Genomic DNA, 26,480 nt, shown 5'->3' on the forward strand with positions numbered 1-26,480 from the left:
ATAAGAGACCAACTGCTGGGGGCTGGTAGGAGGGGGAAATGGAGAGCTGTTCGGTGGGTATAGTGTATCAGTTTTGCAAAACAAAGAATTCCAGACATCTATTACACAACAATGTGAATATAAGTATTACTGAACTATACATTTAAAAATGGTTATGAAGAAGGGGGTGCCTGGGTGGCTCAGTCAGTTAAGCACCCAACTCTTCATATCAGCCCAGGTTGTGATCTTGCAGTCTGAGATGGGAGCCCCACGTCGGCCTCTGCACTGACAGCATGGAGACTGCTTGGGATTCACTGTCTCCACCCTCTCCCCCACTCATATTGTCTCTCAAAATAAACATTTTTTTAATTTAAAAAAATTTAAAAAATTTTTTAAATGTTTATGAAGGTAAGTTTTATATTATATTAGGTTTTACTATGCATACACACATTCATAAGAGAGGCCAAAAGAAAATAATCTTAGATTATCTTACTCTCTAAATCTAAACTATGGTGCCTCAAGATTCAAAAACTCATGGATTTTAAAGAAATAACTTCACTACAGGATCTCTAAGAAAAAAGAACTTACCAAAACCTCTAAGATCAGAACTGGAAGAATTCAAGAGGGCAAGGCCAAAAATTACCTGAAACAAGAAGGGTTAGATTGATCAAAGAGTCGACTGGCTGTTTTTAATTCCAATTTTGCATGTATCTCTTTTTAAATCACATACCTCTTGTACTTTGCTTAATTTGAGAACTTTACTCAGCTGGGCAAATAAGTGGGGTGCAGGCTTTAAACTCTGAAACAAACCAAACTTTATTTCAAAACAAGAAGAACTTAAAAAACAAGACAAACTTAGGATTTTCAGTATGTTTATAAAAGCATCTATTCACCCAAATATGGTGCTACACAGGACTGACATAATTCTGTAGTGTTGCTAGAAAGAATACACCAAGTCCTAGACTGACAAACAAGCCTTTGCATGATCTGGTTTTAGTTAAGGTTCTATTTATGATCAAACGAACCATCTTGATTTTGTTAGAAAACTAAAAAACCCTAAAGTAACTACTGAGATTTTTAAATTACAACGTGTCTTTATGAGATCAAGATTTAAGGTCTTTTCAGAAAGTCACATCCTTAGGACTACTAAAGATAAAAGCAATACCAACCTTCTGATAGTGCAATGGATTATCAATGGCATAGGACAGCGTCGAGATAAAATTTGGCTTTGTAATCAGCGACGCACACTCCTGAATCAGAAACTGAGTCTTTAAAAATAAAAAGTGAATTTTCATTAGCATTAACATTCATCTTCTTCACAAACAGATGCAGAGATGCTCAGAACAGTGAAGTGTAATCCAATATTGGATATTGTTTCTACATTATCAAATCAGCTCTTTAAAATCACATTTAAACTCGTAGAGTCTATTAGCAGCAAGTGTTAAACCAACATTTCTACAAAATAGAGTCCAACGACAAGGTATCTATAAGGAATAACATCATGACAGACTATTACCAGATTGAAAATCAAGCCAAAGAAACTCAATCTAGAAAAAGACAGTCCTGGGGCACCTGGGTGGCTCAGTCAGTTAATTGTCCAACTTCAGCTCAGGATGTGATCTCACAGATCATGAGCGCCGAGTTGAGCTCCATGCTAACAGCTCAGAGCCTGGAGCCTGCTTCTAATTGTGTCTCCCTCTCTCTGCCCCTCCCCTGCTCGTGCTCCTCTCTCTCAAAAATGAATAAACATTAAAAAAAAGTTTTTGTTTTTTTTGTTTTAAGAAAAAGAGCCTCTCTCTCTGCCTTACTTACTTGTCAAGCAGTATTCCCCCCCTCATTCCTACTTCCTTCAGGCAGGCCTGATCCCCAGCACTCTAAGCCTGAACTAGGTAGTTGTAAAGCTCTGTAGTCAGGAAGGAGAAGGAAAGGGAAAAAAAAGGACAAGTCCCAATACCTTTTAGCCATTCAGCTGAGATTACCTCTGGATGATTTGTGTATGTCACTTAATACACACACTATGCCCAAAATGCAATTTGCTGAACAATTAGATCTAAGTAAACATAAGCTCTGTAAGCCCCAATACCTGATGAAAATCTTTGCCACTGCTTTTACCATCGCCACTGAAATCCACATGCGAAAATAGGCAGCGTAATAAATGCCTGTCTGCCTCAGGACCGTGCCGATTCACAATCTAAAAAGACCAAAAATATGAATGTATAGTCAACATTAAGGAGGATTGAAAAACTTGGGGTGCCTGAGTGGCTCAGGGGGTTGAATGTCTGACTTCAGCTCAGGTCATGATCTCACAGTTCATCAGTTCGAGCCCTGCATTGGGTTCACTGCTGTCCGTGCAGAGCCCACTTCGGATCCTCTGTCCTTCCTCTCTCTCTGATCCTCCCCCACTCACGCTCTCTCTCCCAAAAATGAATAAATATTTTTAAGAGGATTAAGAAAAGTCTCTAGGCAAATCTCAATATTAATTTTTCATGTTGAATAAGAGTTATTGGAATTAATGAAATAGAGGTACCCATATTTTATAATTAAAGGTTTTTTTAATGTTTCCTACAGTCACTGGCAGGGAAAAAAAAACAAAACAAGAAACTAACCAGTCCATGTATATAAAACTGTGTGCACTTGGTCAACATCTAAACCAAAACACCAAGTAACAAAGATGACATGTAGTAAGAATATTAAGTGGTTGGTTTTTTTTGAAGTTGTAAGGCAACAATTTTGTAACAAACTGGAGCTATAAGAGTATCACTTTTTCTGTGCATTATTTGTACCCTAAATACGTAACCTGAAATTTAAGACAACTGTAACTCATTACAATAACCTACAAGGCAAGGCCCTAAAAAAAACAGTCTGACTTCAGTACTTTATTTAGATGCTGCCCCTGGGCTCTATTAGTTTTGTGCTGTTTCTCAAATTTACCAATGTTACTGCTATTCTAATTAAAAAGCTTCAGAATGCTAACACGGCCTGTTCTATCAGTTCCTTTCATAACTACATGACCTGCCCCACAATCTCCCCTTCACCCTGAATTACTTTTCACTATAGCACTTAAAATCACCTGATAATTTATGTTTATTTTCTATGTCCCCACTAGACTTTAAGTTGTACGAGAACAGGGAATTTGTGCAGTTATACTCACCTCTTTGCATCTAGTCTAGAAAAGAACTTAGTGCATTTTAAGTACAGAGTGAGTAATGATTCTCTTATTAAATGCTTTTTAAAAATATTATAAATAACACTTGCACTTTAGGCTAAGTACAGTACTGAGCTTCCTTGGTTTAATCTTCAACAACTCTGCCAAAATTTACTGTAATTTTATAGATGAAGAGTTGAACACTTAGACAACTTGAGCGTCAAATTACATAGTCGATGAGTTGAGAAATCTGGATTCATACTCCAACTCCAAATCCTATGCTCTTTGTACTGTATCATAATTATGTGGTAGCTGGCTGAGTTAACTTATTTCAGTTTGTTTTCCCCAGTCAGAAAATACAGGAAGCTAAATAAGACCAATTTTTACACTGTCCCACATACATCTTCAAGATAAAATCAATAAAATCAGATAATCAAGAACTTCTCCATGTCTAAAAGTTATTGTGGCCCTACTCACAATGTACTGGGTTTGTGGGTTCTTACAGTTCCTTAAGTCCTATAAAGGCAGAGATTATTTTTTACTATCCCCTGGAATGCTGAAAACATTATCTTAAAGGGCCAATTCAAATTAACTGGAAATAAATCTATCTATGCTCCAACCAAATGGAGCTCTTGCTCAGAGGAACAAGAATATCTGGTTTAACAAAAATCTGAATACATGCTAGATACTATTCAAGGTACAGCAAATACAGCAGGAGACGAGACCAGCAGGTTCTGTAGCTCTCATGGAGTACATTTGCACAGGGGGAAAAAGTTATGAAATTTTTCTGATAAACTGTCATATAAAAAACAAAACAAGGTGTTGTGATATTGATAGGAGGGGCGAGTGGTGCCTGAGAAAGGCCTTCTCTAAAGATTTAACATATAAACAGACTTAAAATATTGAAGTGACAAAAACCACACATAGAGCTGGAGGAAAGAGCATTTGAGGCAAAACGTAAACTATATGCAAATGAATTTAATAACAAAAAAGAAAAAAAAAAGCCAGAGGGAGTCAGGAGACTAGATCATGATTCTTGAACCTAGTGACTTATCTGGTACTGTTACATCAATCTAAAAGATGGAAGACATTCCACTAGACTGTCGTCACAGCCAACAAAACCCAAAAAAACAAATTTAACTTTTTGTTTTAACTAGAATAAGCAGAATTTTACGAAGCTCCCTTCTAACCATTTACATTTATTTCTACAATATAATTTTATAGCTTCTATTACAGCCATTCAATCTTAACAACCACCCTCAGTATATATAGACAAACAATATCATGTCATTACAAATACAGATTTGTTTTTTAAGAAAATCAAGGTTGCAACAAAAAGGGACAAATGTCACACATAACTTGCTGGAGAGTAGTAGGATCAGAAGGTATGTTTTTATAGCTGCTAGGTGTATGGAATATTCACTCTGTGATACCATGGTGCCCTTCATTAGAAGCCACTTTTTTCTTCTAAAAACTGAAGTGATATTTTGGGGCACCTCAGTGGCTCAGTCAGTTGAGCATCCCGACTCCTGACTTCAGCTCAGGTCATGATCACAGAGCATGGAGCCTGCCTAAGATTCTCTCTCTGCCTCTCCCTCTGCCCCTCTCCTTCACTCATGCTCTCTAAAAATTCTTTCATAGGGAAACGAATTTGACAATAAATTTCATGTTAAAAAAGTAAAGTTTTTTTAAAAGGCTTTAATAAAAAACATAAAGTGGTATTGTAAAGACATGATCTTGGATTACAAAGATGTTATGGCAAGATTTTATTGATCCCCCAAGACCAAGTCCTATGCATTTTTACTTAAAATTCAAACCTTCCGAGGCACCTGGCTGACCCAATCGGTTGGTTAAGTGTCTGACTCTTGATTTTTGGCTCAGATCATGATCTCACAGTTCGTGAGATTGAGCCCTGTGTCGGGCTCTGCCTTGACAGTGCTGGGATCCCTGCTTGGGGTTCTCTCTCTCCTCTCCCTGCCCCTCCCCAGATTTCCCTCCCTCTGTCTCCCTCTCATCCCCTCCCTTAAAAAAAAAAAGAAATCAAACCATTCCACCCACTGTACACGAGTGGGGCCAATAAAATAATTCAAAGTTTTAGTTAAGTAACTACATTACAATCTGATAAAATCTGTAGGCTACATTAAAAATAAATTAACTATACCAAAGGCATGCCATAATACTTCTATAATGATCTGATCTGCGGCTAGAACAACATATTCTCATTTAGAAGTCACGTATTAAGAGAAACATTAACAAATAATGCATTTATGATGGTAGAGATCCAGAAAATCATGTGAAATGGTCAGAGAAATGGGGCACTATCTGCCCTAGAGAACATATGGAGGAGGATTAAAGACATAATTGTATGAAGGGTAATTACATGAAATAATACATCTTATACAGAAAGAGCCCCATTTATTTTAGCTCATTGTAAGTATAAGAAAATGACTAATGAAGGTTGTCCACAAATGCTATGAGTAATCTTACAAGGTAGTCAAGTAACTTTCATAGTCCAAAACAACAAAAATCCTTCTTTATTAATACTTATTCTTCTTTTGGTGGAATACTGATAAAGCAGCAATTATCTGATGAATTGTGTCTTCAACCATAGCTGTTGTACAAACAGATTTTATATATTTATATATGGATACAGATTTTCACACAAGATCAAAAAGATTTATATAAATATACAAAACCTAACCTACAAACGACCTCAAAGGTCCAAAATATGCCCAAGATTCTACAGTTATTAAGTACCAGATTTTTAAAATTTAAACTGAAGGCAGTAACTCTCTATATAACAATTACAGTTTTTACATTGTAATATGTTTTATACAAATAATGGAGCCTCTTTGTGTTTCTTACACTTGTTAAACAATTTTAATTCTTAAAATTATATATACAGGTTATTATCTGTAATATACTTTGGGTTACTTTATTAAAAAAATAGTGCATGTATTTGAAACAGTTTAATGTATTGAAAAGAACAAGAAAAAACCATGCAGCAAGTAATCAGGGTTAATTCTAATGAAAATCATTAATTTTAAGGACAAAACTTTCAAAGTCCTAACTCAAAGATGGTGGAACTATGAGCACTTTTTTCCGAATAACAAAAAACTTCCTAATTTCCATTTTCAATAAAACATACTCTTGAAAGAACTGATCCAGAGAGATATGGAAGATAGCTCATCTTTAGCACCTCAAATGACAGGCCAAATGTAGATTTCTATTAGGGACTGATAAATCCACAAGTAAAAATGTTTGGGACTGATAAATGTTCCAAAACCTATATCCTTTGTTTGTTCAATTGAGGAACCAGGGGCCAGCTGAGCCATGAAAGAAAAGAGACTATCCATTTAGAAACCCAGATCAACATACTGCAGAATGACAAAGGAGCTAGAGCTGAGGAAACAACCAAATTCAAGATGCTACTTTCAATGTCTAGAGCAAACCATCTAGACAAAGGAGAATGCTGGTGAAGCAGAATAAAGAGGAGGCTGTGGCAGTGGCAACCATTACTGAATTTGAAAACAAATGGCAGACTACCCCCAACATACTTCCCAGCCCTCAAGCATCCCCAAGATTGTTTACAAGTGAGTAAATAATTGGGTTAATTCAAATATGAGCAAAAATCCAGAGACTCAGCATGGAACCTATCTGGAAGAAACTGTAAAATAAACAGACCAAAGAAACAAACAAGACAGTTGGAGAACATACATTTGAAAGGACTTGCCCAAATATACAGAAGAGTTCAGTAAACAGTATTTCATACTACCAAAGAAATTCTAAGAACTGCTTTAAATTTTGAAGGGGAAAAGTCCTGAAAAAGGCAAAAGACTGGCTCAAAGACAGGAGAACAGAAGGAAATGAAAGCAAGCTTGCATATTTAAGAAAATTAAGGCTGCTTAGGATTCTCTCTTTTCCTCTCACTGCCCCTCCCCTGCCTGTTCTTTCTCCCTCAAAATAAAAATAAAAATAAAAATTTAAAAACAAGCAAGGGCACCTGGGTGGCTCAGTCAGCTAAGCATCCGACTTTTGACTCAGGTCAAAAGTCTCAGGTCACGATCTTACGGTTCATGAGTTCGAGCCCAGGGCTCTGTGCGGACAGCTCAGAGCCTGGAGCATGCTTCGGACCTGTCTCTCCCTCTCTCTCTCTCTGCCCTTCCCCTGCTCATGCTCTCTCTCTCTCTCTCTCAAAAATAAACAAATGTTTAGATAAAAATATATATAGATAAAAAAAATGTCTTAAAAGCAAATTATGTCTTAAAGCAAAAATGTCTTAAAAGCAAAACCTTCAGAAAAGGTAATCACCTAACAATCTATTTCAATCCACATAAAATCTAGTACAATCCACATGGGAAAAAAAAAAATCAAAGAAAGCAACAAAAATATCCATGAAATAAATAAAGATCTGAATGGGAAGACTGAAAGGTATACCACAGCACAAGAAAGGCTGATGCAGAATAACCAATGCTACAGCATATACATAAAGTTAATGAACTCTAAAAGAAAATTCACAGGGATACTGAGGTTAGGAGTAGATATTGGTAGGAAAAGTTAGTTATCTAAAATAAAATGCATGAGGAAGGAGAGAAACAAGGAAAGACAGGGAACCTTTGGCATTACATGTTGCAGAAAAAATAATGGGGAGCAATATTTATAAAACCAGGGGTAATCTTGACTCAAGAATCTCATATTTAGGGGCACCTAAGTGGCTCAGTCGGTTGAGCATCCAACTCTTGATTTTGGCTCAGGTCATGGTCTCACAGTTCATGGGTTCGAGTCCTGAGTCAGGCTCTGTGCTGAGTGTGCTTGGCATTCTCTCATTCCTCTCTCTGCTCCTCCCCCACTTACACTCTCTCTCAAAATAAATAATAAACTTAAAGAAATAATTTCATATTAGTTATAATTGGACTTTAAATAAAAATGAGAACATTCTCAAGCATGAAAGAACTCCATTAATAGCACCCAAGTTCTAAATGAAACAAATCTGACCATGATCTACAGCCAAAACAGAAATGAATGAAAATAGAAGATTTGGGGGGAATGTAGAAACTGTAGTAAAAGGACAGGCAGCAAGAACTGAATCCATTTCAATATATATTTCTAGTAAGATTAAATTGCTCTTTAAATAAAAGTTGTTTTACATATTTAACTTTGGGAACAAAAACTTTACATCATTACCAAGCAAACTTTAATTAAGTAAAAGATATTCCTTAAATATTGAAAGTAATATGAAAACAATGAATCCAATACTATACCCAGTTGGTGGTGTAACTATATCAAGAACTATTCTAAATAACTTTAAAATGTTAATTTGATGGTACATCTCTACTAAGATACATAGCCATACTTCATTTTATTGCACTACAGCAATTTTAAGATATATTTTTTTGTTTTTCAGATTGAAGGTTTATTGCAACTGTGTATCAAAGCTATTTTTCCAATAACATTTGCTCATTCTTGTTTCTGTGTCACATTTTGGTAATTCTCACAATATTTCAAATTTTCCCATTATTATATTTCTTATGATGATCTGTGATCAGTGATGTTACTACTGTAATTGTTTGGGGGCACCAAGCACTACATCCATAGAAGGCAGCAAACATAACAAATGTATGTGTTCTGACTACTACAGCAACCAGCTGCTCCCCCACCTTCTTTCCCTCCTGTTACCTGAGATAAAACAATATTGAAATTAGACCAATTAATAATCCTACAATGTCCTCCTAAGTGTTCAAATGAAAGGAAGAGTCAAACATATCTCACTTGAAATCAAAAGATAGATATGATTAAGGTTAAGGAAGGCACATTCAAAGTCCAAACAGGCCAAAAGCCAGTCCTCTTGTGCGTAAGTTAGCCAAGTTGTAAATACTAAAAAAGGTAGTTTCTTGTAGGACATTACAAGTGTTACTCCAGTGAACACATGAATGATAAGAAAGCAGAAGAATCTTCTTGCTGGTAAAGAAGAAGTTGTCATGGCCTGGACAGAAGATCAAACCAGCCATAATATTCCCTTAAGCCAAAGCCTAATTCAGATCAAGGCCCCAACTTTTCTTCAATTCTATAAAGCCTGAGAGAGGCGAGGAAGCTGCAGAAAAAAAGCGGTAAGTTAGCAGAGGTTGGTTCATGGAGTTTAAGGAAAGAAGCCATCTCCCTAATATAAAAGCACAAGGTGAAGCAAAGGCTGATGTAGAAGCTGCAGCAAGTCATCCAGAAGATCTGGCCAGATAACGAAGGCAGCTACAGTAAGCAAAAGACTTTTCAACGTAGATGAAACAGAATATTAGAAGAAAACGCCAGGGACACATGGTGGCTCAGTTGGTGAAATGTCCTGACTTTAGCTCATGTCATGATCTTGCCGTCATGTTCTCGCCGTCCATGGGTTTGAGTCCCGTGTCGGGCTCTGTGCTGACAGCTCAGAGCCTGGAGCCTGCTTCGGATTCTGTGTCTCCCTCTATCTCTGCCCCTCCCCCACTTGTGTTTTCCCTCCCTCCATCTCTCTCTCAAAAATAAACAAACATTAAAAAGAAGAAGAAAACGCCATTTAGGACTTCCACAGCTAGAGAGAAGTCAATGCCTGACTTCAAAGCTTCAAAAGACAAGCTGACTCTCTTGTTAAGGCCAAATGCAGCAGGCGACTTTTAAGGTGAACCCAATGCTCACTGACCATTCCAAAACTCCTAGGGTCCTTACAAATTATGCTAAATTGACCCTCCTGTGCTCTAAAAATGGAACAAAGCCTACAGGACAGTACATCTGTTTACAACATGATTTGCTGAGTATTTTAAAACCACTGTTGAGACCTAATGTTCAGAAAGAAAGACTCCTTTCAAAAGATTACTGATCACTGACAATGCACCTGGTCACCCAAGAGCTCTGGTGGAGATATACAAGGAGATTATTGTTGTTTTCAGGTCTGCTAACACAACATCCATTCCGCAGCCCCACGGATCAAAGAGTCCTTTATTAGACTTTTTTTTTTTTTTTTTAATCTTTATTTTTGAGAGAGAGACAGACAGAGTGCGAGCAGGGGAAGGGCAGAGAAAGAGGGAGACACAGAATCCAAACAGGCTCCAGGCTCTGAGCTGTCAGCACAGAGCCTGATGCAGGGCTCAAACTCACGAAAGCAAGTTCATGGCCTGAGCCGAAGTCCAATGCTTTACTGACCGAGCCACCCAAGTGCCCCAGAAGTCCTTCAGATTTTCAAGCCTTACTATTTAAGAAGTACATTTTGTTAAGCTACAGTCACCACAGATAATGATAATCCTTGATGATGGATCTGGGCAAAGTAAACTGAAAACCTTCTGGAAGGGAATTAGCATTCTAGATGCCATCCAAGAAGAGCATTCGTGATCATGGGGAAAAGGTCAAAATATCAAAAGTAACAAGAGTTACAGAAGTTGATTCCAGTCCGTGGAGATGACTTTAAGGGGTTCAAGACTTCAGTGGAAGAAGTAACTACAGATATGCTAGAAACAGCACAAGAACCAGAACTGGAAGTGCGGCCTGAAGATGTAACTGAATTACTGTAATCTCATGATAAAATTTTAACAGATGAGGGGCGGCTGGGTGGTTCAGTCAGTTAGGTGTTCAACTCTTGATTTCAGCTCAGGTCATGATCTCACTGTTCGTGGGTTCGAGCCCTGTGTCAGGCTCTATGCTGACAGCTCAGAGTCTGTAGCCTGCTTCAGATTCTGTGTCTCCCTCCTTCTCTCTGTCCCTCCCCCGCCTGCACTGTCTCTCTCTCTCTCAATAAACAAAGATTAAAAAAAACATTAAAAAAAAAAAAAAAAGATTCTCTCCCCCTCTGCCCTTCCCCAGCTTGCTCGCTCGCGCTCTCTCTCTCTCTCTCTCTCTAAGAAAAAAAAAACTTTAACAGATGAAGAGTTGATTCTTTTAAATGAGCAAAGTGGTTACTTGAGATGGAATTTACTCCTGGTGAAGATGCTGTGAAGATTGTTGGAATGACAACGAAGTTTGTTTATCAACTATCAACTTACCAACTTAGTAAAGCAGTGGCAGGCAGGGCTTGAGAGGACTGACTCCACAATTTTGAAACACATTCTACTGCAAATTAAATACTACCAAACAGCATCACATGCTACAGAGAAATCATCCATGAAAGGAAGAGTCAATCAATGTTAAGAAATTGCTACAGCCACCTCAACCTTCAGCAACCATCAGCTGCTTGCACTGGGCTCTGTGCTGACAGATTGAAGCATGGAGCCTGCTTCGGATTCTGGGTCTCCCTCTCTCTGCCCCTCCCCCACTCGTGCTCTGTCTCTCAAAAATAAATTAAAAAAATGTTAATAAAAAAATTTTTAATACTAAAACATATACATCAAAAGTTAAAAATATATGAGCTCCTGGGGTGCCTGGGTGGCTTAGTTAGTTGAGCATACAACTTCGGCTCAAGTCATGATCCCAGTGTAGTGAGATCAAGCCCCACGTTGGGACTCTGCACTCAGCAAAGAGCCTGCTTGGGATTCTCTCCCTCTGCCCCTCTCCCGTACTCACATGCGCTTGCACGCTCTTCCTCCCCCCCCCCCCCCCCCCCCAATAAAAAAAAGTTCTTAAGAATGCTAAAAAAACCCTCCTATTTGGGGTGCCTGGATGGCTCAGTTGGTTACACGTCCAACTTTGGCTTGGGTCATGATCTTGCAGTTCTTGAGTTTGAGCCCCACATCAGGCTCTGTGCTGACAGCTCGGAGACTAGAGCCTGCTTTAGATTCTGTGTCTCCCTCTCTCTGTGTTCATGCCCTGCCTGTGCTCTGACTCTGTCTTTCAAAAATAAACAAACATTAAAAAAAATTTTTTTTTAAACTCATATTCACAGTCATGTTCAAAAGCCAGGAAACGAGTCACTATGAAAACTTGCAAATAAACACAGAATCAAACATTAATCTTGCCCTTCTTTTATAAACTGTACCTCAGATAACCATAGAGTTGGTAACAGCAAGTTTCTTTTTACAGAACTATTTCAAGAATGCATAACAAGAGTACCATCATTTTGCAATCCTGAACAAATGAATCTAATCAATGAACAAAGTCTACTAAAAATCACAAAAATAGAGGCAACCAGACACTGCAAACCTCCTGATGAAAAGTATATACTACTACCTTTAAAACTGTTTTAAGGGAAGAAAAAACCTAATCTGTTAAGCTTCTAAATTTACTGATTTACAGGAAATACAAGAGACAAAAGAACATGTTAAACATCACCCTGGAGCTATAATCAGCAAAACTCACACTGGGTAGCTATAAGACAATCTGATTTAAAGTTTTTATTTATTTAAGAAGTGGGGAGGGGGACAGAGAATCCGAAGCAGGCTCTGCGCTGACAATAGAGAGCCCAATGCTGTGGGTTCAGGAACTGTGAGATCATGACCTGAGCCAAAGTTGATGTTTAACTGACTAAGCCACCCAGGCACCCCGGAAAACCAAAGATTTTAAAAGATCTTTAATGAGGGCCAATTGAACAAATGTTTATTTTATTGGATCCTAATTCAAACCCACGTGTTATATGAGATTTTTTAGATGAGGCAAACAGGAAATTTGAGTGTTAACTGGATATTACATTTAGAAATTATTATGCTTTTTTTTTTTTAAAGATATGACAGTGGCATTATGGTTTGGTTTAAATTAATATATAAATAAAATTATGTATGAGACAAGTTTTAAAACCGAAGAATGGGGGCGCCTAGGTGGCTCAGTTGGTAGGGTGTCCAACTCTTGATTTCAGCTCAGGTCATGCATGATGCCACAGTTCGTGGCACCTATCACCTCGTCAGGCTCTGGACTGACAGTGAGAAGCCTGCTTGGGGTCCTCGCTCTCCCTCTCTTTCTGCTCCTCCAAGACGTGTGCTCTCTCTCTCTCAAAATAAAAAAAAAAAAAAAAAAAAAAAGCCTGAAACAAGATTAGTCATGACTTAAAATAAGGATGATAGATTTGGGAAGATTATATTATACTGTTCTACTCTTGCGCTTGAGATTATCTTTAATAAAACTCTTGGTGTAAGTTTCATTCACTTAATAAATTTTAAAATCTATTTTATATCACATATTAAAAATAAACTTGAAATTTTAATACAATTTTTAAATTATATTTACAGAAACTCTAGATCTTAAAGGACACGATACAAAATACTTTTTTTAAATTTTTACTTATATAATCTCTACACCCCACATGGGGCTCAAACTCACAACCCCAAGATCAAGAATCACATGTTCCCCAACTGAGTCAGCCAGGCACCCGAAGGCATAAAATATTTTTATAGCATCAGTATTTTTAACCCAAAAACAAAAGTGAAATATTCAGAAACGTTAAGCTGAGAATTTAAAAAAATTAGTGTATTTTTTTCTATTTTACTTATATAATTTCTTTCACATAACGACAATGATTACCTTTATGGTTTTTTGTTTGTTTTTGAGAGAGAGAGCACACAAGCAGGGCAGTGGTAGAGAGGGAGGGGGAGATGGAATCCCAAGCAGGCCCCACATAGTCAGCACAGAGCCCAACATGGGGTTCGATTTCATGAAGTGTGAAATCAGGACCAAGAGTCCAACCTTAACCAACTAAGCCACCCACGCGTCCCAACAATGATGAATTTAAAGGAAAGAACAACAAGGGTTAATCTTTAAAGAATATCATACATCCTGACTGATGAGACAAACTCCAATCCTGTTTTCTCATCTATAAAATGGTAGTACTAGTTAGTTTACACATCTAGTGAACCCATATATCTAATAAATTCAATGAACAATCCTTTATCCGCTTGTCCCCAGGAGAAACAACAAAGGGAAAACAATCCTAGTCAAGCTATTAAGGCTGCTCAGACTAAGCCACAACACAGCAAGTGTAAAATATACTAAGCATCCAAGAATACAATAAGCCTTTACCAATCACCAAAAGCAATCAAGAACCAAAAATTAGAATGCTGCTTCCACATCAGTTCTAAATTACTAATCATTCTGAAATAACAGAAGGAGGCTATCTGTAAAGATACTATTTAAGTTTATCAATTTTGAGAGAGCGTACGCAAGCAGGGAAGGGGCAGAGGGAGAGAGGCACTCCCTGCAAAAATACTATTGAAGACACAAAATTTACTTGTCTGAGAAAAATTTGTAGACATTGTGAAAACCTCAGTCATTAGGCCAACCATTCTAACATTTATCTTCAAAATTAATTAGTGGGGCACCTAGCTGGCTCATTCTGGTGGAGCCTGCGACTCCTGATCTCAAGGTTGTGAGTTTGAGCCCCACAATCTTTTAAGGGGCACCAGGGTGGCTCAGTCGGCTGACTGTCCAACTCTTGATTTCTGTTCAGGTCATGATCTCACCGTCAGGAGACTGAGCCCCATGTCTGGCTCCACGATGGACATGGAGCCTGCTTAAGATTCTTCCTCTCTGCCCACCCCCACTGCTCCCTCTCTCAAAAGAAAAGAAAAGAAAAGAAAAGAGAAAAGAAAAAAGAAAAGAGAAAATATCCCCACTTGCACGGTCTCTCTCTCAAAATAAATAAACAAACAAAGGAGGAGGAGCACCTGGGTGGGTCAGTTGGATGAGTTTCAGCCTCTTGTTTTAGGCTCAGGTCAAGATCTCAAAGTTGGGTGAATTCTGTCGGACTCTGCGCTGGCATCACAGAGCCTGCTTGGGATCCTCCGTCTCCCTCTCTCTCTCTCCGCCCTTCCCCCACTCCTGCTGTCTCTCTCTCAAAATACATAAACTTAAAAAAATAAATAAAATGAATTTTGTTTTTTTAATTTTTTAAATTAACTTTTTAAAGACAGAGAGACAGAGTGTGAGTGGGTAAGGGGCAGAAAGAGAGGGAGACACAATCCAAAGCAGGATCCAGGCTCTGAGCTATCAACACAGAGCCTGACATGGGGCTCAAACCCACAAACCGTGAGATCATGAGCTGAGCCAAAGTCGGACACTTAACCAACTGAGCCACCCAGACGCTCCAATAAAATGAATTTTAAAAAATAATCTAATCTTCTTAAAAAAACCAATCACTAAATAATTTATTCCTTCTTTCATCCCGATTGCATTTATAGGTATAAAGATAAAAACTAGAGAATAGTTCCACAACTCAAGGTCTTGAGAGTAGGCAAGATAATCAAACCAATTATAGTATAGTATTAAGCTGACCAGTTCAGGCAGAGCCTTGCTGGGGTGAAGTGACACACTGCACCATCAGATTCCCTACTTCAAGGAAGTTGCACTCACGCTGGCAGTCAGGTCCCTCAGAGTTTGTCTCAGCTGCATGGGACAGCTCTGCCTAAGGTTAGCTCTCATATATTAAGAGATAACATAAGGGATATAAAGGCCTGGCCATCTGGGCACACCGTGGGACAACTTTGAGATCTGTTCCCAAACTTCCCACACAGTTTGCCAACATTTCCACCACAGTTCTCCTTCTGCCCAATTCTGTTTCCAATTGGTCTCCCTCCACTACAGGTGTAGAAACCTTGTAAGTAACTTGCATTCCAAACTACCTCTTACGTGCTTCCAGAGAAGAGCAACACAGGCCAAGCCTAGGAGTCTGAGTTTCTAACTGGATAGGACAGAGACAGACTAAAGATTTTAAAACAACAAAGAGACCACAGCTATACATTTTACAAAGGTCACACTGAGAACACACTGAAAGATATTTTAGAGTAGGGGCTGTCTGGGACAGCCAAACTTTGAACTAGAAGACCTTCCAATCCAGTCTAATTATCTCCTACTTCTTTGTCTTCCATGCAGAATGAGATCCATCATAGGAATGTTGTGGATTCAAATCACATTTGCCACCATTTTCAGGGAAAGTACCAGTGGGCAAAATAATAATGTCTTTGAAACTCCGTGTAAAGAGAGTAATACCTACCCTGCATGACTATGAGGAGAAGGTGAAAACTGACATAAAATCACATCAAAAATAATACCTGCACCATTACAAGTGTTTGAACAGTTGCTAGGAAGAAATGGTAACAGAACGGAGTATGCACAAACAACGAGTGAACTGACATAATGCTTACCATTTTTCACACAACACCGTAAGATCAATGTTGTTTCACGTAATAATCTCACTGCTACTGATAGACGATTGGGTTATTTCCAGCATGGCTATTGCAATACATGTTTTTTGATGAACATGCACATGAGTTTGTTTTATTGTATACATAGAAGTGAACTGCTGGGTCATAAATGATATGTTCAGTACCTTAAAAAGAGGCTTCTGAGATGTTACCATTTTTCTTGATCTGCATGGTTATGCAGATTTATATTCATTTTATGAATATTCGTCTACTTTTCTTTAATTTTTTAAAAAATTTAAATTTACTTATTTTGAGAGAGTACACCAGTGGGGAAGGGACAGAGAGAGAAAGAGACAGAGAGAATCACAAGGAGGCTTCACACCACTAGTGCAAGGCCAATGCGAGGCCTGAACTCAAAAACCTTGAAATCACGCTCTGAGCCAAAGCTAGATGCTTAACCAACTTAGCCACTGAGGTACCCGTGTCTTTTTTTTTTCTTAAGTTTATTTATTACGAGAGAGAGTGTGCAAGCAGGGGAGCGGCAGAGAGAGAATCTCAAGCAGGCTCCACACGGTCAGTGCAGAGCACAACACAGGGCTCAATCTCAGATGCTTGGCTCCATCTCACTAACCATGAGATCTTGACCTGGGCCGTTATCAAGGGCGGGACCCTTAACCGGCTAAGCCATCCAGGCACCCCTCATCTGCATATTTATGATTTGTGAACCGCTCTGTATATACATATTACTTCAATAAAAAGTTGACTAGGGACACCTGGGTGGCTCAATCTAGTATCCGACTTCAGCTCAAGTCATGATCTTACAGTTTGTGAGTTTGAGCCCCACATCAAATCACAAGAGAATCTCTCCTCTATGCCCTTCTCCCATTGGAGCTTTCTCTAAGTAAACTTTTAAAAAATGACTAAAAAAATAAATAACACATGGTACACAGCAGATGCTTAAATAGTAGTTCCATCAAATTCTTAGGTCACAGACCAGCACAGCTTTCAGAATTTATCCTAAAGAATTAATCCAAATAAAGGAAAAAAGGGGTTAAGTCTTCACTGATGAAGTGTTATTAGATTGGATTCTTCAAAGATGAGAATTTCAGGATTTAGAATGACATAAAGGATCCTGAAACTCAGACTGAGAAGCTTGAATTTTGTTCTGTACTAGAAGGACCTGTGAAGGTATTAGAAAAATGAACTTAAGCACCGTTAATTCATCAAAGTGGCATCAAATGCATTAAGTCCTGTAAGCATACAAATGTGCTGGTATTTCAATGTACTACATACACTGAAATACTACATGAAAAGAAAAAAAAGCAAATAGGAACTGAGTAATTCCAAGAACTGAGCTTTCCATTAGAAAACTAAGTAGAAGGGGTGCCTGGGTGGTTCAGTCGGTTAAGCGTCCGACTTCGGTTCAGGTCATGATCTCATGGTTCGTGGGTTTGAGCCCTGTGTCAAGCTCTGTGCTGAAAGCTCAGAGCCTGGAGCCTGCTTCAGATCCTGTGTCTCCCTCTCTCTCTGCCCCTCCTCCACTCAGGCTCTGTTTCTGTCTCAAAAATAAATAAACATAAAAAAAATTGAAAGGGGAAAAAAAAACAAAACTAAGTAGAAGAGTTGCCCAAGCTTGAATTTCTAAGAATTTATCCTACAAATCAACTAACACACACGTAAAAAACAATCTTATAACAGCATTGTCGATAGGATGGATACATACACACACACACACACACACACACACACACACCAAACCTATATGTACCTCAATAGTGAAATAAATTACAATTCATCAATACGATGGTTTCCTATACAGCCTTTTAAAAGGATGAAGAAACTTTTCATGTTTGGATTAAGAAATAATTTCTAAAAGAGACTGGTAAATTAAAAAAAAAAACCAAGATGTAGAACACTATCATACACCACCATATAAAAAAGGATGAGAAGTATTTTACTATTTTCTTTTTCACTTTTTTTTGATGTTTATTTATTTTTGAGAGGGAGACAGAGTGTGGAAGGGGCAGAGAAGAGGGAGACACAGAATCTGAAGCAGGCTCCAAGCTCTGAGTTGTCGGCACAGAGCCCAACACGGAGCTTGAACCCACGGACCACAAGATCATGACCTGAGCTAAAGTCGGACGTTTAACTGACTGAGCCACACAGGTGCCCTTATATTAATCTACTTTAAAAACAAACTTAAACCACAATTTCTACACACACACTCCAAAAACAAAAGAGAAAAAAGTTTCCATATCCAACTCTTAATTCTTAGATTTAGCTCAAATAATTAGGCACCTACTTCATACAAACTTGTACTAGTGTACTACTTAACTTATATAATAACTGTAATTTATTACGCAGAGGAGAATTAGCATTTTTAAAAATAATGCTTACGACAGGAACCATATTAGGTGCTCCACTTATTGCATTTAATCCTAACAAGGATGTCAGGCAGATTTTATTTTTATTCTTATTTTGCAGGTGAGGAAAATAAGGTTCAGAGAAGTTACCTATTGTCACACAACTAGTATGTTTTATTTTAACAATATATACAATTCTAAGTATAGTGCCATTTGATTTATTGATGCGAAGGGGGTACCATCATTGAAACAAAGGTATACTATATAACTTTCAAAAAGATTGAATGAAATGCTCTATAAGTCAAACCTGTACTTGAAAACAATAGCTTTTTAAAATCGGCGGTCAAAGGCAAAACCTGGGCGGGGAGGGAGAGGGGCAGAGAATTTGAAATGACATTTCTCCAAAGATACACAAATAAGCACATGAAAGATGTTCGACATCATCTATATTACCAAAATGAGATACCTGTTTACACTCCCTATAATGGGAATAGTGTTAGTAAAGAGGAGGGAAAATTGGAACCCTTCTACATTGCTTGTAGAACTGAAAAGTGGTCCAGTGCTCTAGAAAATAGTCTGGCAGTTCTTCAGATATTTAGAGTTACCATATGACCTAGAAATTCCATTATTTAGTATATACTAAATATTTAAAACAGGGGCACCTGGATGGTTCAGTCAGTTAAGCATCCAACTCTTGGTTTCGGCTCAGGTCATGATCTCATGGTTTCAGGAGTTCGGGCCCCACATCATCCTCCAAGCTGACAGTGCAGAGCCTGCTTGGGATTCTCTCTCTCCTCTCCTCTCATCCTGACCCTTCCAGACTCACGCTGTCTCTCTCTCTCTCTCAAAATATATAAACTTACAAAAAAATTAAAAACAAATATCCACCCAAAAACTGAAAGCCAACACTACTCAAAAGCCACAAAATGGAAACAAATTTAAATATATTCGATGGATGGATGAACAAAATGAGGACTATTCATAGAATTGAGTATTGTTCATTATTATGAATAATATTAACACAGTATTATTATTATTCATAAAAAGGAATGAAGTACTGACACTGGCTCCAACATGGATGAAACTTGAAAGTACTGTGATAAGTGAAAGAAGGCAGACACAAAAGGCCACATCTGGTAAGACTGCATTTATATGAAATGTCCAGAAAGGCAAATCCATAAAAGCAGAAAGATTAGTGCTTGCCAGCGGCTGGAGAGAGGAGGAAATGGAAGAGCAACTGCTCACAGTGTCAAGCATTTCTTTCAAAGATGAAGAAGATATTTTCAAAGATGGTGATAATTAAGTAATTTTGTGAATTACTGGAAACTACCAAATGGCACATTTTAAAAGGGTGAGTTTTACATTTTGTAAAGTATACCTCAATTTCAAACTGTAGCTAGAAAAGATGGGGAATAGGCCAAAATATTTCATAAGTTGTATAGAAAAATTAAAATCTGTGACTCCTCAAAAAAAGGACTGGGATAAATCTCTTTTATGTATTAAAGCTGAGGAGAACCTTCTTTCCACTACATACTCATTCCTTTACTGGTACTTGTTTTCTAAGTTTACTTACATGCTGTATTTCCTGCTGGCTGGCTCGGTAGTTTTTCTTGGTTAAATTGTCCACCAGGTAGCTGATTTGAGACAAGGCCAGCGAGAGCGAGTCAAGATTCATTGCTGGTTGGGGCGGAAGCAGGCGGCCGAGCCCGGCGCAAAATCACCATTATTCCCCTTTAGTCACCTCAGAGGCAGGTTAATGCTTTCTTTGTAATTAGCCTATATCTGATGTCTGTGCAGTGTCTTCAGTTCTTCTTTACCAGGGGTATTACTCTGTTCTGAAACATGGCACCTGTGTTATAAAAAAAAAAAAAAAAGAAGAAGAAGAAAACACTTCAGATTTTCAAATAGTTTTTTTGTTTTTTACATTTATTTATTTTTGAGAGACAGAGACAGAGTGTGAGCAGGGGAGGGGCAGAGAGAGAGAGGGAGACACAGAATTCAAAGCAGGCTCCAGGCTCTGAGCTGTCAGCACAGAGCCCGACGCGGGGCTCAAACCCACAAACGGTGAGATCATGACCTGAGATCATGACCCAAAGTTGGACGCTTAAGCGACTGAGCCACCCACAGGTGCCCCCAAATTAGTTTTTATTTTTAGGGAAAAAGGAGTTAAACAACCATCATCTCTCCATCTTAATACCTGAAATACCACTAAGGACTTAGGAAAAACAAAATTAAAATGTCTCAAACACTATAGACGATGCCAAGTTTGAAACTTAGGGCCAACAGAAAAAGAACCCCCCCCAAAAGTTTGTTTAGCGAGACAACCTATAATATCTGAGATTTCTATTTTATCTACTTCAAAATGATTATTTATACTATACCCTTAGGAACAGCAGGAACGTACTTAAAATTAGGATAGATGGAAAGGAACACTCATCTGACATTTTCAGTCTCTCTTCCCACACTATCTACAACCTATTTACAAGACCCCATTTATTAACTTTACTCCTTATAGACTGCTACAGAATCAGATGGTTTGGTCTTAAAGTTGTACCTTAGAATCTATGTTTTAGGTATTTGAATGGTTGTCTTAAAGGCAAATAAGGACTCCATAACCCAAATTCCTTCTCACAGTGTTGAAAATTTTATTAGGAAAATTTAGAAAGGAAAGCCCAAAGCAGCAGGATAGCTAAAATCACAGGATGCTTATCAGTTTAATTCCAACCACAAGCTGAGTCAGAGGAACTATTCTGTATTACAAAAACAAAAAACAAAAAACACATAAGCTTCTTTTAATATTTATTTTGAAAGAGAGTGTGCAAGCAGGGGAGGGAGAGAGGGAGAGAGAATTCTGAGCATGTTCCACACTGGCAGCACAGAGCCCAACACAGAGCTCTATCTCAAACTGAGATTTTGACCTGAGGCAAAATCAAGAGTCAAGACACTTAACTGATTGAACCACCCAGCTGCCCCCACACGTTCTTCTTAAGCATTCACCAAGTACTGCTGCTGAAATACAAAAATCTTTCAATACAAGGAGCTGAACTTATGCAAAGCTTCATGTTCTATAAAATCGGCTCATAATTTCATTACAATCAGAACTCACTAGGTAAGATATAGAGAATTCACAAAGATTAGGGGCGCTGGGTGGCTCAGTCTGTTAAGCGTCCAACTCTTGATTTCGGCTCAGGTCATGATCTCACCATTCACTTCAGTTCGTGAGTTCAAGCCCCACATGGTGCCCCACACTGGGCTCCACCCTAACAGCCCAGAGCCTGTTTGGGATTCTCTCTCTTCCTCTCTCAGCCCCTCCCCTACTTGTGTGCTCTCTTCCTCCCTCTCAAAATAATAAACATTTTTTTTTAAAGGCTGATACAAAGGAACAGAATAACTTTACCATGGAACAGATACTATGGTAGCCTGTTTTTTTTTTTAAGTGTTTTAATGTTTATTTATTTACAGAGACAGAGAGCAGGGGAGGGGCAGAGAGAAAAGGAGAGAGAAAATCCCAAGCAGGCTAAGTGCTGTCAACAGAGCACCACACAGGGCTTGATCTCGTCAAGTGTGAGATCATGGCCTGAGTTGAAATCAAGAGCTGGACGTCTAAGTGACTGAGCCACCCAGGCACCCCAGCCTGTTTCAGTTATTATTTTACCCATGGGACAGCACAAATTTTATTTTACTTATGATATGGTACAGCAAAACAAATACTGAATGACCTTCTCAGAATTCCTCTAATAAAACTGAGGTTTTGGTACTTTGACTACACCATCTCTTCTGATAAAAGCCTCATGGTAAAGGGTACAACTTTTTCACGTTAACATCTAAAGACTGCTATACAATAAAACACTGGTGTAATCCAAGTTTCAAAAACCCAATCTTCATTATATGAACAAGTTAATGCATTTATGACCGATTCCAAGCCCTTATATTAGATTAGAATGACAACATAATTTATTAACCAAACCAAAACACTTCTGAAAGTAAAGGGTGTAACCAGTTAAACCAGACAACAGGTGTAAACCAAGACATGTGATCACCCTAGCTGGCAAAAATCTTTAAAAAAAAAAAAAAAAGAAAAAAAAACCTGACCTGTCCCTCCAAACATTACTTTGTTTCTAAAATGTACTTTCACTCATCTCTCCTTCTCAGTCTCTTTTGCTGACTCCTCCTCCTTGAACACTACAAATTGTTTCTTGTGCATCCAATCTAAGGAATACCAAGCACTGTGGATTACAGTTAATCTTCTAAATGTTAACATAAAAGAATACCCATGACACTGAGTGAAAAGCTTCGGAACTATGAATAGCAAGATTGCATCTTTTAAATAAAGACATCTACGTTCCTATGTGCAGAGAATGCAGAGAAAATAAGGCCTTAACCATAGTGGTTACAGACAGGATTTCACTTAAAATTCCATTTACAAAAAGACCCCGAGGGGCGCCTAGGTGGCACAGTTAAGCGTCCAACTCTTGGTCTGGGCTCAAGTCATGATCTCACAGTTCATGAGTTCAGGTCCTGCATCAGTCTCTGTGCTGACAGCACGGGAGGCTGCTTGGGATTCTGTCTCTCCCCTCTGCCCCTCCCCAGTTTGTGCGCTCACTCTCACTCTCTTAAAAAAAAAAAAAGTTTAAGTCCTAAATAAAGAGTCCTTCTAGAAATCTACAGACCTTCATACATACAACATGTACAGTATTATTCAGTGCAGCAATAGCTGTCATAGCAAAGGAATGGCTAGGAGTTGGTGACCGAATAAATATCTTGGACAATGTATATAGTATTCTAGCCTTTAAACTCTTATTTCTAGGGGCACCTGGGTGGCTCAGTCAGTTAGGCATCTGACTTCAGCTCAGGTCATGATCAGGTTTGTGAGTTTGAGCCCCATGTCAGGCTCTGTGCTGGCAGCTTAGAGCCCGCTTCAGATTCTGTCTCTCCCTCTCTCTGCCTCTCCCCACTCGCACTGTCTTTCTCACACACAAAATAATAGTAATAAACATTAAAAAAAAATTTTTTTAATAAGAAAATAAACTGTTATTTCTATATATGCTACTTTTTGCTTCTAATATGTGGACACATATAGAGTTGGCTTTTTGCAAAAAATATACAGGAAAGATAAGCCACAAACTAATCAAAATGGTTACCCATAAGGAGTGAGAAAAGGGTAGAAGGCATACAAATCAGACTGAAAACTCAGCAAGTATACCTTTTTGTATGTTTTTGACTTTTGAATCACGTGATTATCTTCCACGTTTGAAATTTAATTAAGAAAAAAACTACAACCAGGGGCGCCTCAGTCTGGTTAAGCATCCGACTTCAGCTTAGGTCACAATCTCAGTTTGTGAGTTCAAGACCCACTCCGCGACTCAGTGCTGACAGCTTGGAGCCTGGAGCCTGCTTCTGTGTCTCCTCCTCTCTGTCCCTCCCCTGCTCTCACTCTCTCTCTCTCAAAAATAAATAAACATTAAAAAAAAATTTTCCTGAGGAAAAAACACAACCAAATACAAACAGAAATAAACCTGAGTGTCAAACTGATTACATAAGACACAATGAAAACAAATTATTTCAAATAATTACTGAACACAGATGCTGTACATCCTTGATGGACAATGCAGAGTGGTGTGTGGGTGTGTGTGTATTATTTCTTATTTGAAGGGGTGGGGGGAGGGGCAAGTATCTTAAGTTGGGTCCATGCTCAGCACAGAGCCTGACGCAGGGCTCTATCCCACAACCCTGGGATCATAACCTGAGCCAAAACCAAGAGTTGAACACTCAACCAACTGAACCACCAAAGTACCCCTATTTTTTAGGACCAAAAGAAATCAAAGAAATTTGACTCATGTTTACTGTTAGCAAGAGTATTTCATTAAAAAGTTTAAACTTTGGGTACCTGGGTGGCTCAGTTAGTTGACTTCAGCTCAGGTCATGATCTCCCAGTTCATGGATTCAAGCCCCACGTCAGGATCTGCGCTGATGGTGCAAAGCCTGCTTGGGATTCTATGTCTCCCTCTTTTCTCTGACTTTCCCCCACTCACTCACTCACTCTCTCTCTAAAGTAAGTAAATAAACTTTTTTTTTTTTTTTTTTAAAGTTTACAGGGTGCCTGGATAGCTCAGTCAGTTAAGTGTCCTACTTTGGTTCAGGTCATGATCTCACAGTTAATGGGTTCAAGCCCCATATCGGGCTCTGTGCTGACAGCCTGTTGAGCCTGGAGCTTGCTTCAGATTCTGTGTCTCCCTCTCTCTCTGCCCCTCCTCCCTCCTCCACTCACAGTGTCCCTCTCTCTATCTCTCTCCCTCCCTCTTGAAGATAAACATTAAAAACATTTTAATAAAAAAGTTTAAACTATTTTTACATTATTGGGCAAAGCAAATAACAGGAATCCAAATTCAGTGCAAAAAAATGTGGTAAACATAAAAGTTTAAAGGCCGTGGGGCACCTGGATGGCTCAGTAGATTAAGCGTCCCACTTTGGCCTAGGTTACGATCTCACCATTCCTGAGTTCGAGCCCTGCATTAGGCTCTGCGCTGAAAGCTCACAGCCTGGAGCCTGTATCAGATTGTGTCTCCCTCTATCTCTCTCTCTCTGCCCCTCCACTGCTCATGCTCTTTCTCTCAAAAATAAACATTTAAAACAAAAAAAATCAATAAAATAGGCAAACTTAAAAAAAAAAGCTTAAAGGCCTGAAATACTATATTTCAAATGGAATTATCAGAAGAAACGCTTTTTAAAAATCATCATTTCCTAATGGAGTTTAATGAAAGCCCTAGAGTATACAATGGAAACTACAAGACAGTGTTGAAAAAAAAAAAAAATTAAAGATGACACAAACAAGCGGAAGGACACTGTGTTCATGGATTAGAAGAGTTAATACTCTTAGACTGCCCATGCCACCCAAAGCCACCTAGACTCAACACAAACCCTATGAAAAGTCCCAATGGCATTTTTCACATAAATAGGAAAAAAAAAAAAAGTCCTAAAATTGGTATGGAACCATAAAAGACCCTCAAGAGCCAAACAATCATGAGAAAGAACAAAAAAACCAGAGGCATCACAGTTCTTGATTTTCAACTATACTACAAACCTATAGTAATTAGAACAGTATAGCATAAAAATAGACACAAAGATGAAAAGAACAGAGAGCCTAGAACTAAACCCCTGTATACACAGCTTACTAATATCTGATAAGGGGGACAAGAACAACCAATGGGGAAGGACAGTCTCTTCAACAAATGCTGCTGGGAAAACTGGAAAGCTACATGCAAAAAAATGGAAGTGGACCTCTATCTTACACACTCACAAAATTTAACTCAAAATGGATTAAAGACTTAAACAGAAGACCTGATACCACAAAGAAAACATACAGAATAAGCTCTTCAGTGCTGATCTTGGCAATGATGTTTTTGGATATCACACCAAAAAGCACAAACAACAAAAGAAAAAGAATCAACAAATGCGACATCAAAATTAAAAGCTTCTGTACAACAAAACAACAAAATGAAAAGGCAACCTACAAAATTAGAGAGAACATTTGCAAAACATGTACCAGATAAAGGGTTAACATAAGAACTCATACAGGGACACCTGAGTAACTCAGTTGGTTGGGATTCCTTCCAACTCTTGATCTAGGCTCAGGTCCCGATCTCACAGTTTCCAAGTTTGATCTCTGCCCTAGGCTCTGTGCTGATGGCTTAGAGCCTGTTTGGGATTGTCTCTCCTTCCCTCTGCCCCTTATCAGCTGTGCATTCTCTTTCTCTCTCTCTCTCAAAATAAACTTCAAAAATAAAAATTCAAACAACTCAGTAAAGATATTAAAAAAGTACAAACGATCCAATTAAAAAATAAGCAGAGGAACTGAACATTTTCCCAAGGATGACATCAAAATAGCGAACAGGTATCTGCAAAGGTGGCTCAACATCACTACTCATCAGAGAAAAGCATATCAAAATCAGAATAAAATATCATCTCACACCA

The 26,480-nt window shown here is 38.5% G+C and overlaps 1 protein-coding gene across 8 annotated transcripts in view; it reads right to left on the bottom strand.

The window, feature by feature from the left end:
* The window catches only part of CNOT1 (CCR4-NOT transcription complex subunit 1), a 99,153-nt gene that overhangs the window by 55,202 nt on the left and 17,471 nt on the right, over positions 1-26,480 (bottom strand). For all 8 annotated transcript variants that reach the window (XM_049622365.1, XM_049622369.1, XM_049622366.1 and 5 more), the window contains exons 2-6: positions 20,083-20,358; positions 2,063-2,170; positions 1,149-1,247; positions 710-778; positions 568-622 (exon numbers count right to left, since the gene is read on the bottom strand). In XM_049622365.1, coding sequence (XP_049478322.1) covers positions 568-622; positions 710-778; positions 1,149-1,247; positions 2,063-2,170; positions 20,083-20,184 — 433 coding nt within the window. In that variant the 5' untranslated portion in view covers positions 20,185-20,358. The remainder of the gene's footprint in view (positions 1-567; positions 623-709; positions 779-1,148; positions 1,248-2,062; positions 2,171-20,082; positions 20,359-26,480) is intronic.

Source organism: Panthera uncia (genome assembly GCF_023721935.1).
Source record: "Panthera uncia isolate 11264 chromosome E2 unlocalized genomic scaffold, Puncia_PCG_1.0 HiC_scaffold_19, whole genome shotgun sequence".
Taxonomy (NCBI): Eukaryota; Metazoa; Chordata; class Mammalia; order Carnivora; family Felidae; genus Panthera; species Panthera uncia.